The sequence below is a fragment of the Neolamprologus multifasciatus genome, chromosome 9 (assembly GCF_963576455.1).
Source record: "Neolamprologus multifasciatus chromosome 9, fNeoMul1.2, whole genome shotgun sequence".
NCBI classification, from domain to species: Eukaryota; Metazoa; Chordata; class Actinopteri; order Cichliformes; family Cichlidae; genus Neolamprologus; species Neolamprologus multifasciatus.
The window spans coordinates 23,175,390-23,187,717 of NC_140447.1; the positions used below are offsets into that span (position 1 = coordinate 23,175,390).

At 42.0% G+C, this 12,328-nt stretch overlaps 1 protein-coding gene across 1 annotated transcript in view; it reads left to right on the plus strand.

The window, feature by feature from the left end:
• Positions 1-12,328, plus strand: part of dselb (dermatan sulfate epimerase like b) — a 35,277-nt gene continuing 22,949 nt past the window's right edge. Inside the window, exon 1 of the mRNA XM_085173075.1 lies at positions 1-12,328. This exon is cut by the window's right edge and continues 22,949 nt beyond it. Coding sequence (XP_085029201.1) covers positions 7,635-11,291 — 3,657 coding nt within the window. The 5' untranslated portion in view covers positions 1-7,634 and the 3' untranslated portion in view covers positions 11,292-12,328.

A 12,328-nucleotide genomic window follows, 5' to 3' on the forward strand; every position in this document is an offset into this window, starting at 1 on the left:
CACAGGGAACTGGATTGAATCTCTGTTTCAAATCTATGACATTTTTTTGGATTCTCAAAGTAAGTTGTTAATGTGAATTTCTGTGTATGTAGATGGCAACATATGTCCAAATGACGGCAACAGATTTCCTATTTTGGCTGAGTTATCACACTTATCATCATAAACAGATCACATGTAATCGTCCACTTGATGCCATTCAATTACAAACTGAAAGCAGACTGATTCTGCTTTATTGCTCTTTAAGTGCCATCATGATGCACTATAGGCGCTTTGAAGACAGCAGCTGAGTGATTGCAGACCTGCTCCCTGTGTTTGAAGCAACCATTCCCAAAACACATGGTCACAGTAATTTTGGTGTCTTGACCAACATTTTTTTGTGTGACCGTTACACAAAGAACTGTGCTGGTGTTGAAAAATTGTTCCAATTTCTGATCAATGGGCTAATCTATTGTTTCCACACATTTTCCAATTTCATCTAATTTAAATTAACCACTTCTGAATTTTAAGATGACTGTAAAGACTAATAAATTTTGCAAGTTTAAAGACAGAATATCAATTTTAATATCACAACCATTGGTGTATAAATGTATGTTCTTTGAGTTGGATCTTTCTTCACAATACAGGTCAAAGCAGTCGAGCCAAACACGGGTGTACTTTATGTCAACTATGCATGTGCTGATGTATGCTCACTGCACAACATCTGTAAGCATAAGTGTGTACTTGGCATTTGCATCTGTCGGATTTTCTCACTAGTGAATGTGAGCTGCTAAATCGTGTTGCTTTCAGTTGATGGATGCCACGGAAGTGCACATATCACAAAGGATGTGCAAAGTGCGAAGAAAAAAAACCAATACCTGAGACAACTGAAAAACATGTGCAAACAGAAGTGACACAACTGATGTGCAAATTGAAAAGGGCGTAGGGAATGATTAAACAATATCCGCAAACAGAAACTACAACAGATGTCTTTCCACACTAAGCAGCAGGTATTAAGGCCATCAGACAGATGCAAACCCCAGTAAAAGGTAACAGTGCAGCAAAACCAGTTGAGAAAACAATGTAATGCACAGTATGCAAATGTATCTGAAAGAGCAATATTCATTAAAATCTTAAAGTGTTATTAGCAGCAAAATAACATCTACGAGGCACTTAAAACCCTAGAATTGCTAGCAGCGCCGCTCTTTACCTCATATTTGCACAGGTAAAATCCAGGTAAATTGGTTTTACAGCTTCATGAACATTGTTAAAAAAAAAAAAGAGCACATCAGAAAAATAGTTTCTGTTTTTGTCCATGTGCATGCTCTTTAAAATAATGAAAACCCTTCTGTCTTTCCCAAAGAACAACAGCATCTATCATTTCAGTTCTCAAATCTGTTATATTGACATTTAAATAATAACGCTATCGAGATGAGGCTCTGTTATTACACAGCACAAAGAGCGTAGGGTGGACGGATGAGTATAAAACAAGACAAAAAACAAAACAGACTTTAATGCGGGACATCACTTTTTCATTTTCAGATTCAAACCATTTTCAACTGACAATCAACTTTCTGAAAGAAAAAAAAATACTTTTCCTGAACCTTAACTGTGTATTTAGTATTGTAACCATGACAACAAGGAACCCTTGATGTTGAAAAGGATTAGGCTTCAACCCAAACTCCATCATGTGTTTGAAATCTAAACAGCAGGCTTGTAACTGTAATATTTATAGCAGTAAAGATTTTTATAGGTATCCACTAATCCACCATTTCTGTATCTAACCATGTGTGAAAAAAGGGCACAATCTACGTTTCCCCCCTTAATTATGGCTTTGAATAACTGGCATTGGAGCAGAGCATTACTTTTTGACCACCAAATTCTAATTTCCTCTCATAAACCACACAAATGTTTTTGTCAACGTTGATGAAATTCCCACTGACAATAATCAGATGATTGGAACAATATTGGCACATAATAAAATGTGTTTTTATTTCTGATTGCAGATATATAAACTCTACTGTACCCATTTAGGAAGCACGGACAAGCAATATAGTTTGTGATTTATGTTGGATGACCTGATTGATTCATCATGTTTGGTTCCTATTCTCTAGCTGAGACTAAAAATGACTCTAGAAGAACCCACAGAATGCAGAAGCTCTATAGTTTATTTAGAGGAAGACTATTGTGATTGACAGACAACTTGATAGAAAGTACTGAGGCCATCTTTGAAACTCAAACAGTTGGAGTTTTCCTTCTGCCTCTACCCACAGGACAGGATGCAGGACACAGGCATGCTGAGCTATCTGAGACTCTTGGGGGAAATTGAAATTCTCTGCAGGGAGAGAAATAAGGAAGTCTTTCAAGATCCTGGTTTGCACCTCCCTTTGCTCCCAGCATGACATATTTTTAATAAGGGCACTGCCTGTCAGCAGACACCACTCCTTTCAATATGTATGGCTGGAGGTTTGTTCAGCTTAAGCAAAGCCAAGATTTGCAAAGCTTCAAACAGACAGCATAAACAGCAGGAGAGTCACAGTAGGCATGGAGACACTAGTTGCCACTTGTCAATCAACAGTGCATTCAGGAGCCACGTTTGACGCAAACTTGGCTATCTACTATTCATCCCTTCTGATCTGACGCTGTAAAGAAACTCATGCTGAGCAACAACTTGAGGACCTCTTGCTCAACCTCGGTCCCAAGCAGCTGTGGATGAGAGTGATTAGAGTGTTAGTTTACTGTGGTTGACATCATTCAATCATTTCATCTCACTGAGGCGTCCTCTAATTAGGATGCCCAGCTGCATTCGTTCTCCCCAATACAAGTCAGGCGGAGAAGAATCCACAGGCGGCCTTGTGGTGATTAGAAGTTATTCCAGTTTGTTTTGGAGTATATCTTCAAAGAATGGTGGTTGTACGAAACAAGAAAATAAACCATTCCCCTGGCACAGAGCCCATTTGGAAGAGTGATTTTCCAGTGAAGACAGGACATAATGCATATGGAGGCAACCGAATGAAGCTCAGATTAGTCAAAAGTACTCTGCTGAGAAACATGGGAGGTTAAACAGATGGACAATTAATGGTGAAGTGAAAGTTTGGGTAGGCATACACCAGAAGGGTCCACTGCACACTACAAAAAAGTGTCTGTTTGGTCCCATTTTTGTTAGTATTAAGTAAAAGAAAAAAAAAAAAATCACCAATAAGTGCTCAACTTTCTGTGACCGCGCATACCGCTGACGACCATGAAATTGGTGTCAAAGGACTGCCCCGATTACTCCCAATACTCAGCGAGATAGAGCAACGAGTCAAACATATTGATAAGAGGCTTCTTTTGTTGGATATTTCTATGTGAGCAGATGATGGAATGCAGCAGAAATGTAGTGATGCCCTTAGGCTGACCTACAATTCAACTTGGACCTTTTTAATATACAATTGATAAAAACCACTAAAACTAGTCTAAGACTTTTTTAGCAGATACAGAAAATTAGAAAAGCGGGAGGGAGGAGGGAAGCATCATGTCTCTCAGAGTTCTTCTGTCGCCACTTAGGTAAGGCAGCAATTTTGCAATTGCAGAGGAAAACTGGAAGAAGACAGATCGGCCTTGACATCACAAAAGTGTAGCAAGATGTGGTTAGCACTTGTAGTCGGCTAAAACCCAGCTATACTTTGTCGAAGAAGGATTCCAGATAAAGGGACTGATTTCAGTGAAGGAAATGAATGCCTTTTAAATGCTGAAGAAGAAAAGGTGGTACCTTTAAGAGATTAGGTGGGTTTTTGTAAGATTGCTTTATTGGCTGCTGTCCTTTTTTTCCAGGTTGTAGTATTTCTGCATTTGTTTGTGTGGTCTTTGCAGCATTTATAAGCTAATACGGCAACTGTAAAAACACACTACTAAGCATTGCATTGGTGTTCTGGAATATTCTGAAGCCAATATTTGAGCTTACATCTGGGTGCTGTCTGACTGCCAGAAAGCGAAAAACAAAAGCATAGATTGCCACTGCAATGGAAATAAAGAGAAACCGTTATCTTTCAGAGATTTAATACAATTTTTGTGTGCCTATGGGACCTACGGTATGTCTCGGACTAAAAAAAAAAGACCTGGAATGATTACGATTCTAGGTTTATGGTTTCCATTTCTCCTCACTCCTCGCAGCAGAGAGAAAATCATGGTACAGGTGATCTGACTGCTGTGTTAGACATAATAGGCAGTCTGGGGTTTATTATATGACGATATCATTGCCTCGCCATAACAGGCAGCGTAGTTAGTGCTGATCATAAAGTAAAAAACCCTGCCAATTTTGTCTATCAATAAAGCCAAAATGCAATCCTCCTAAGAGTAACAACTGTGTCGTGTTATTTTTCCTTTCCAAAACAGAGCGTGACACTGCCTGACTCGCCTCTGCAGCAGAGAGGTGAGACACAACCATAAGCCCAACATAAACTTGATGAATACAAAATAAACGGCATACATTAATAACCATCTGTAGGCCTATATTAATCAGTGTGGGGGAGATTTCTGGCCACAGTGCTGAATACATAGCTACAAAAATCTCCAGAGCCATCACCGGTGACCTTTAGTATTACCACAATACTGGGGAATTCTACAATGGTTCCAGCCTGTTGCCATGGATATAAAAGGTGGTGTAGCCAAAAAGGCTTTATCTTCTACCAGTGAAATTTTGGGAAACTGTGGAGATATTGCACGCTACTTCTCTGCTCTCCGGAGTCAGGTTTCATTCTGATGGAATGAATAATCTGTGTTATGAAAATAAACCCCAGTCACCCGGCTTTTGCCAACAGATGCTTTTAACACTTTCTGTGCTGTAATAAAAACAGCCTCCAATGAACAAAGCTAGAAGTCTATTAACTGTGGTGGAGTATAATGCTTAAATGGCAAAGCTAAAAGGGTGAGCTGGTTCTGTGTTAGGGTGCTAAATCTTTTGACTATTTTTCTTTGGTAAAATCCTTTCATAAGCAGCATTTCATCTCTGAATCGTAAAGTGTCGCGCTTGTGGTTATGAAGCAGTCTGACTGACTTCAAAATGATCATTGGTTTTTATGTTTTGGCAGTTTTTTTGCAGCGCAGCTTTTCTCTGTAGAAGATTTTTGTCCTAAGAGAGATTGAAGTGTGTATTTCCTGTGGTGATGCCGATAAAGCCAACTTTGTGCCTGAAGCTTTCGAACTGTGGGGAGGGAAAAAAAAAGAAAAGAGGAAAACCATCATGCAACAGTGGTCCCTGTGGGACACAATGCTGCAGAGCACACGTGCAAGCTGCCTATGAGGAAAGTGATCTGTCGTTTAATGGAAATACTGCACGGAAATCTAATAAGGGATGAATGAGCTGATCAATGAGACCGTGGTGGGTTATGTTAGGGCAGGCAAATGTCACACATTTCTTGAAGGCGAGATGTTTTGGAGGCTATTGAAGGCCTTTCTGTTGCCTCAGGGGAGTCTTTTGCAGAGACATGCAATGAAGATTGAGGAGATTTTAGCCAAATTTCAAATGTAACCTTTACTGAGATGTTTTTCCATGATGTTTTCATTTGCTTATCATACACTTGCACTGAATTTTTACAAATACATGCATACATGTCAAATGGAAAAGAATGAAACAAGACTTGTCACGGTGACTTTATGTCAACTGTAATGATGATTTGTATGTTAAAAGCATAGTTTGACATTTGGGGGTGAAAATGCTCTTTTACTGAAACGTAAGTGTGTTCTCTGTTACTGCTGAAGTGTCTGTAAATTACATATGACGCTATTGTGCAGTGTTATAAGGTTGTTTGGAATAATGGATGGGAACGGAGGACAGGAGGGAACCCAGCATCAAATCAATCATCAGCAATAAACAAAAGGATCGACACTGACTATGAGTGGGATAAATGTCACCCCTGAAAGCATCAGCAAAGTGTTTTTGTTAATGTTTTATTCATAAAACATTCTCTAAACTTTCTCCTGTTTGTCCATCCTCCTGCACCACAACCTCTGCCACCTCTTTAACAGTGACTTTGACATACACTATTTATATATTAACGCATACTAAGAAATAGCCTCACCAACACAACCTGTAATTTCCAAAATTTTGTTGATAAAACGTTTTTTCCTGCATATTAAACAAAGCAAATATAGCAGAGAGCTGATTTTGCTCCATGGAGATGAAGTTGTGACTCTTGCCTCCACTTCTGGGCTACACATTATAGCTGCAACAGCCTTAAACTGAATGGACGAAAGCGAGCTCATTATCTGTGTTAATTCTCATCCTCTTTTACAAAAGAAATGGGGGCGGAAAGTATTTTACAAGTTGTCTAACTTTTCCTCTGAGGTGCTGTGAATTAAACTGTACGCCGACTGTTCCTTTCCATATCACTGTCTTTATTATTTTTGCAAATGCCAGATTAAATGACACAGTAAAAGAGTCGTGCAGATCACATTAAAGAGATACTAAAACGTGTTTTATCACCTGCTGCTGCCCTAATGTTAGGTAGAAACTTAACATCACTCAGGAATACGAAAATAAATAATAATGGAGTGAATATTAAGCCTCCCCACACTCTGTGAGAGATGAGATCGGGCTTCTGAAGTCACGGCTCCCTCTACAGTTTGTACAGTGGAAATTTTTCCATCCAGTGCAGGAAAACAATCAAACTGACTGTGCTGAACAGTCGGGAGGACACAACGGAGACGCGTCCGGGGATACACACATAATACACAGGCTCAGTTGTGTGCGTCTCAAACGCCAGCGGGAACACCAATATTCCCACAGATACGGCAGATTTCCACGTGGATTTTTTTTTCCATTCGGCGGGCTGATTCGCTGTTTTCTGCGGACAATCGGGGGAAAATGTCTCATTCTTTGAATACTTGAGGAGTGACGACAACTTTCCTCCTTTCGGACTTCACCCGCACTAATAGCAGAAGATAAAGCGCGAGGAGAGGAGAGGACTGCTTGTCAACAATGCAAACAGATCAATTACCCGATCAGGATTTGCAAAATTAAGGATTTGGCGTCTCTGCAGCGGAGGTACCAAGCAATGTTTGCAGCGGAGATGCGTTGTTTGCTGAGGTTCATGTCCGTGGATGTTGCGGCTCGGTCGGGCTGCACACGGAGCCTTTGGGTGGCTGTGATTGGACCGGACACAGACTGGGGCTGACTGATGTTTGTCCGAGAGGAAATGTTTTGGGGAGGAGATCAATATGAGTTACTGGCAAAGGGGGAGACGCCAGTCGTCGCGAGTGCCCATATTACTATGAAGACGAACGGCACCGTGCAGGCATAAGGATTTTTTTCTTGTATTTTAATTCAAAAACATAGCAGAAAGATCTTCTTACCATCAGAGATTTATTTATATTTATTTATGATGTGTTTTGCTGCCTTTGCAAACTGTTGCAAACATTGTTGTACTTGGATTTGGATAGTGCTTGCTTCTGCACGAAAGTTTTTTTTTTTTTTTAATCCTTCTTCTTGACTATCATGCCCAGGAATTTGATATTGCATCATATTGTCTTTTAAAATAAAAACGCCATGGACTTGTGCATCCCTAATATTTAAACGTAATCTGGACTTTCACTCTGAAAACTTATTTTTTCCGGGACATTGCAACACTTTTACTGAAGAAAACTGTCAGCTAATTACTTTTGAAATCCGGTAGTGTAAAATGTGCTCGCAAACACCTGGAAACATGGCTGGCAGCTGGGTTGTATATTCAGCTTTTTTACTACCATTGTTCGCAGTGGGCACAGCTTTCTCGGGGGTCTTCAACACCACAGACAGAGACGTTTTCACAGATGACTTGCTGCAGGTCAAGCTCACACAAGACAGAGCGAGTGAGCACTGGAAGCTCCAGTCTGCTGACTCCCATCCCAACCTATATTTTAACCAAGTGGATGTGTTACACTTGAGGCAAAGGTCCTCTACCACCCACAGTCACATATTTAAAGTCATCAGAGCTGCTGTGCTCACTATGTTGTCTAATGTTCCCTTTTACTTGCCCCCTGTGAAGCATGAGGAGTTTACAAGCAAGTGGAATGAGATTTATGGGAACAACCTGCCTCCCCTGGCTCTCTACTGCCTGTTGTGCCCAGAGGATTCTGCTGCTCTGCAGTTTCTTATCAAGTTTATGGATAGGATGGCCGAATATTCAGACTGGAAGGTAACCAGTGCACCGAACGATGAGGTGCCTATGGCGCACTCTCTCACTGGGTTTGCTACTGCTTATGACTTTATTTACTCTTACCTGGATCAGCGTAGAAAGGATTTATACCTCAAGAAAATTCGCGCTGAGACGGTGGAGCTGTATGAGCTCTCTAAGTACAGAGGATGGGGCAAACAGTATCTCCAAAATCATCAAACCACCAACATATTAGCCATCCTGACAGGTGCAATAGTGGTGGGGTCACATGACGACCCAGAGTCAATGATCTGGAAACAAGTGGCAGTTAACTATATGGAGAAAACAATGTTTCTTTTGAATCACGTTGTTGACGGCTCCCTGGATGAGGGAGTAGCCTACGGAAGCTACACAGCCAAGTCTATCGCCCAGTATGTCTTCTTAGCTCAGCGTCATTTCAACATAGACAACATGCAGAACAACTGGCTGCGGAGCCACTTTTGGTTTTATTATGCCACGCTGTTGCCGGGCTTTCAGAGAACAGTCGGCATTGCGGACTCAAACTACAACTGGTTTTATGGTCCAGAGAGCCAGCTCGTTTTCCTCGACACGTTCATCATGAAGAATGGAACGGGCAACTGGCTGGCTCAACAGATTAGAAAGCATCGGCCGAAGGACGGCCCCATGGGGCAGTCATCTGCCCAGCGCTGGGCTACACTTCACACAGAATACATCTGGTACAACTCCCACCTCACACCACAGCCTCCCCACGATTTTGGCAAAGCTAAAATGCATATTTTCTCAAACTGGGGTGTGGTTACATACGGAGCTGGGCTTCCCAATGGCCAGAGTAATACTTTTGTCTCCTTTAAGTCTGGCAGCCTGGGTGGCCGTGCAGTCTATGACATTGTCCATGACAAGCCTTACTCCTGGGTGGATGGCTGGAACAGCTTTAACCCTGGTCATGAGCACCCAGACCAGAACTCTTTTACTTTTGCTCCTAATGGGCAAGTATTTGTGTCTGAAGCACTTTATGGTCCAAAGTACAGCTACCTTAACAATGTTTTAGTGTTCGGTCCATCTCCTACCAGCCAGTGTAACAATCCATGGGAGGGTCAGTTGGGGGAGTGCGCTAAGTGGCTGCGCTGGACCGATGAAGGGGTGGGTGACGCTAGAGGTGAGGTGATTGCCGCTTCGTCACACAAGGATACGATGTTTGTGAGTGGGGAAGCCGCGCTGGCTTATTCACCTGCCATGAGACTAAAGAGTGTCTTCAGAGCTTTGGTTCTGCTCAACTCGCAGACTTTGCTAGTCCTTGACCATGTAGAAAAATGGGGTGATTCACCTATAAAGTCACTCAGTGCTTTTTTCCACAATCTCGACATTGACTTTAAATACGTTCCTTTCAGATTCATGGACAGATATAACGGCGCGATGATGGATGTGTGGGATGCTCATTATAAAATGTTCTGGTTTGACACTCAGGGCCACAGCCCTGAAACACGGCTACAGGAAGCAGAGCAGGCGGCTGAGTTTAAAAAGAGGTGGACGCAGTATATAAACGTTACTTTCCAAATGACAGGCCCGGTCAGCAGAGTGGCTTACGTGCTGCACGGACCGTATGTCAAAGTGTCCAACTGTAGATTTATAGATAACAGCAAAAATGGAGTGAGGCTTTCTTTAATCATTAATAACACAGAGAAGATTGTGTCCATTGCTACAAACTATAAAGACATCGGGGCAAGGTTGAGTTATTTGGGATTTGGAGGTCACAGTAAAGTTGAGGATAGATATCAAATCACCCGATACGGCCTTGGGACACAAATCCTCCCTAAACAAATCAGCAGTGATAATCAGCTGTTTGACTTTGGTTTCACAGTCAATGTAATAGCGGGGGTCGTTCTCTGTGTGGCGATAGGATTTTTGACCATGCAGAGAAAGTTTTATGTTTGCTTCAGCAGGCTGATGCGTTACGCACTCCTCACCGTGCTCATTCTGTGGATAGCCGAGCTGCTGTTTGTCTCTAACAGCTGCGATCAGCTTCTCTGTGGGGTAAAATGGAAAGGTGCGGGTGCCAAAAGCGAAGTAAACAAACAAATAAGATTGTACGAGCAGCACCGACTCCCCCTTCCCACTGTTGTCATAACGACCCTTCCCGGATCGGGATCGGAAATACTCAAGCACCTTTTTTACAATAGCTCAGACTTTGTTTATATAAGGGTCCCCACCGAGCATGTGGACATTCCTGAGACCGAGTTTGAGTTTGACACCCTGGTCGATGCCTGTGAATGGTCAAGGTCAGACGCCGTGAACGCACGGTTTAAGATTATCCAGGGCTGGCTGCATTCGCTAGTGCATAACACAAAGCTGCACTTGCAAAATATTCAGCTCGTAGAGGGCAGCAGGGTCAAGCAGACCCAGAGAGTCAGCGTCCCCAGGGACAGAAAGAAAAGATCCAGGAAGAGAGAACCAGCATCTGACCTGAAGGGCAAACTGAGGGCTAGTCTGGACAGAGATGCAGAGTATGTAAGGGAAATGAGAAGGCATGTTGCAGAGTACCCTAACGCCCGGGTGGTAATCAACATGCAGAGTGGAAGCTGGACACTCAAACTACCTTTCATTCAGGAGGTAGTGGGACTTTCCTTGAGGACAATATACTTGGTGAGAGACCCGAGAGCATGGATTTATCTCATGGTTTATAACAGCAAACCCAGCCTATACTCCCTTAAAAACATCCCACAGCACCTTTCCTTGATATTCAAGGAGGATGCTGTCAGGGATGGGTGCTCAGCTGTTGCGCCAGAGTTTAAAATGATCCAGAGGCTACTGTCCCGTTATGAGACAAATCCTGTTTTGATTCTGGCTCATTTGTGGCTGGCACACACCGCAGCCGCTCTGAGGGTCAGCGAGAGCCTTCCCGAGGAGTCCTTTCTCCGAGTGAGGTTTGAGGATGTGGTCAACTTCCCCCAGGAGACGGCAGAGACGATACACACATTTCTGGGGGTGCCTGTGTCACCCACAGCCCTCAATCAACTCATATTCACCACCTCTACAAACCTGTACAATCTAATGTATGAAGGAGACATCTCACCAGCCAACATTAACATATGGAGACAGAAAATGTCTCGAAAGGACCTTCGGCTGATAGAGGATGTGTGTGGAAGTGTGATGAAGAGGCTGGGTTACACTAGGTTTGCCAGTTAACCGCTGCTGGTCAGCTGATATTGAGCTGTCTTTGTTTACTGTAGCTGCCAGTTCTGTAATGTGTTCTTTTGTCTTTTTCTTTTTGCACTGAGCTGAAATTTCTAAAAAAGCAAGAAAACAATGTTAAAAGTTGAAGAAAAACTGTGCTGTCTCTCCGTCTGTCTTCAAGCTTTCTCCCTCAGTTGTATTTGTTTGGGTGTGTGTACAGTATTGTATCGACTACAGCGACAGATGTTTGTGAGGGAGGAATACGTTGCATTGGAACAGGTGGAAGGGAGCTCATTTTATTGTTCTTCTCCCTCTAAGCAGCCCTCTACAGTTACTTGTAGCGCTCCTTTTATCGACTGAAACTTTAGACCTGTCTTGTCTTACATACTGATGAATATCACTGAATTTCAACACGAATTTTATGTTACTACCCAACAACCGTGGTGTGAGAAAAAATGCTTTGTGCAAAATTCAAAGCTCTGGTTACTTGATTTTTTTTTTCTTTTTTTGGGAAGTGGCAGTACATTTATTGGTTTGGAACAGATATGTTATGAAGCTCATTAATAAGTTTTGAAGTTGTAGGAGACAGCTAATTTGGGTTGTCGTTTTCCTGTCTGAACTGTTGAGTGCTGTTTCCCTTTAAAACTGTATAAAAAAATGCTGCATTGTAAGGGGCTGAAAATGGAGAACAAGAAGATGACTGATGTTTTTTTTTTCTTACTCAAGTGATAGATTGTATTTTTGTTGTACGGGGGATTTTAGTTAGAAACTCAAAGATGTCACAGCAGTTTAGCACTTTCACAAAATCTGATTGTATGTGGGATTCAGTGCATTTTCCAGGGCTAACTTTACTGTATCTGCTTAATTATTATGGAAGCGTAAAATCTCTGAAGATATATAAAATATGTGTAGAAGAAAGAAAGTAAAGTATTTATGAGTTCTAAAGATATATATCCCAAAGGATCAGGAATGAATACCATTATTGTAACTCCCTTTAGCATTTATTGAATTAGATCTAAGGGATGTGCTTAATAGGGATCAAACTGGTA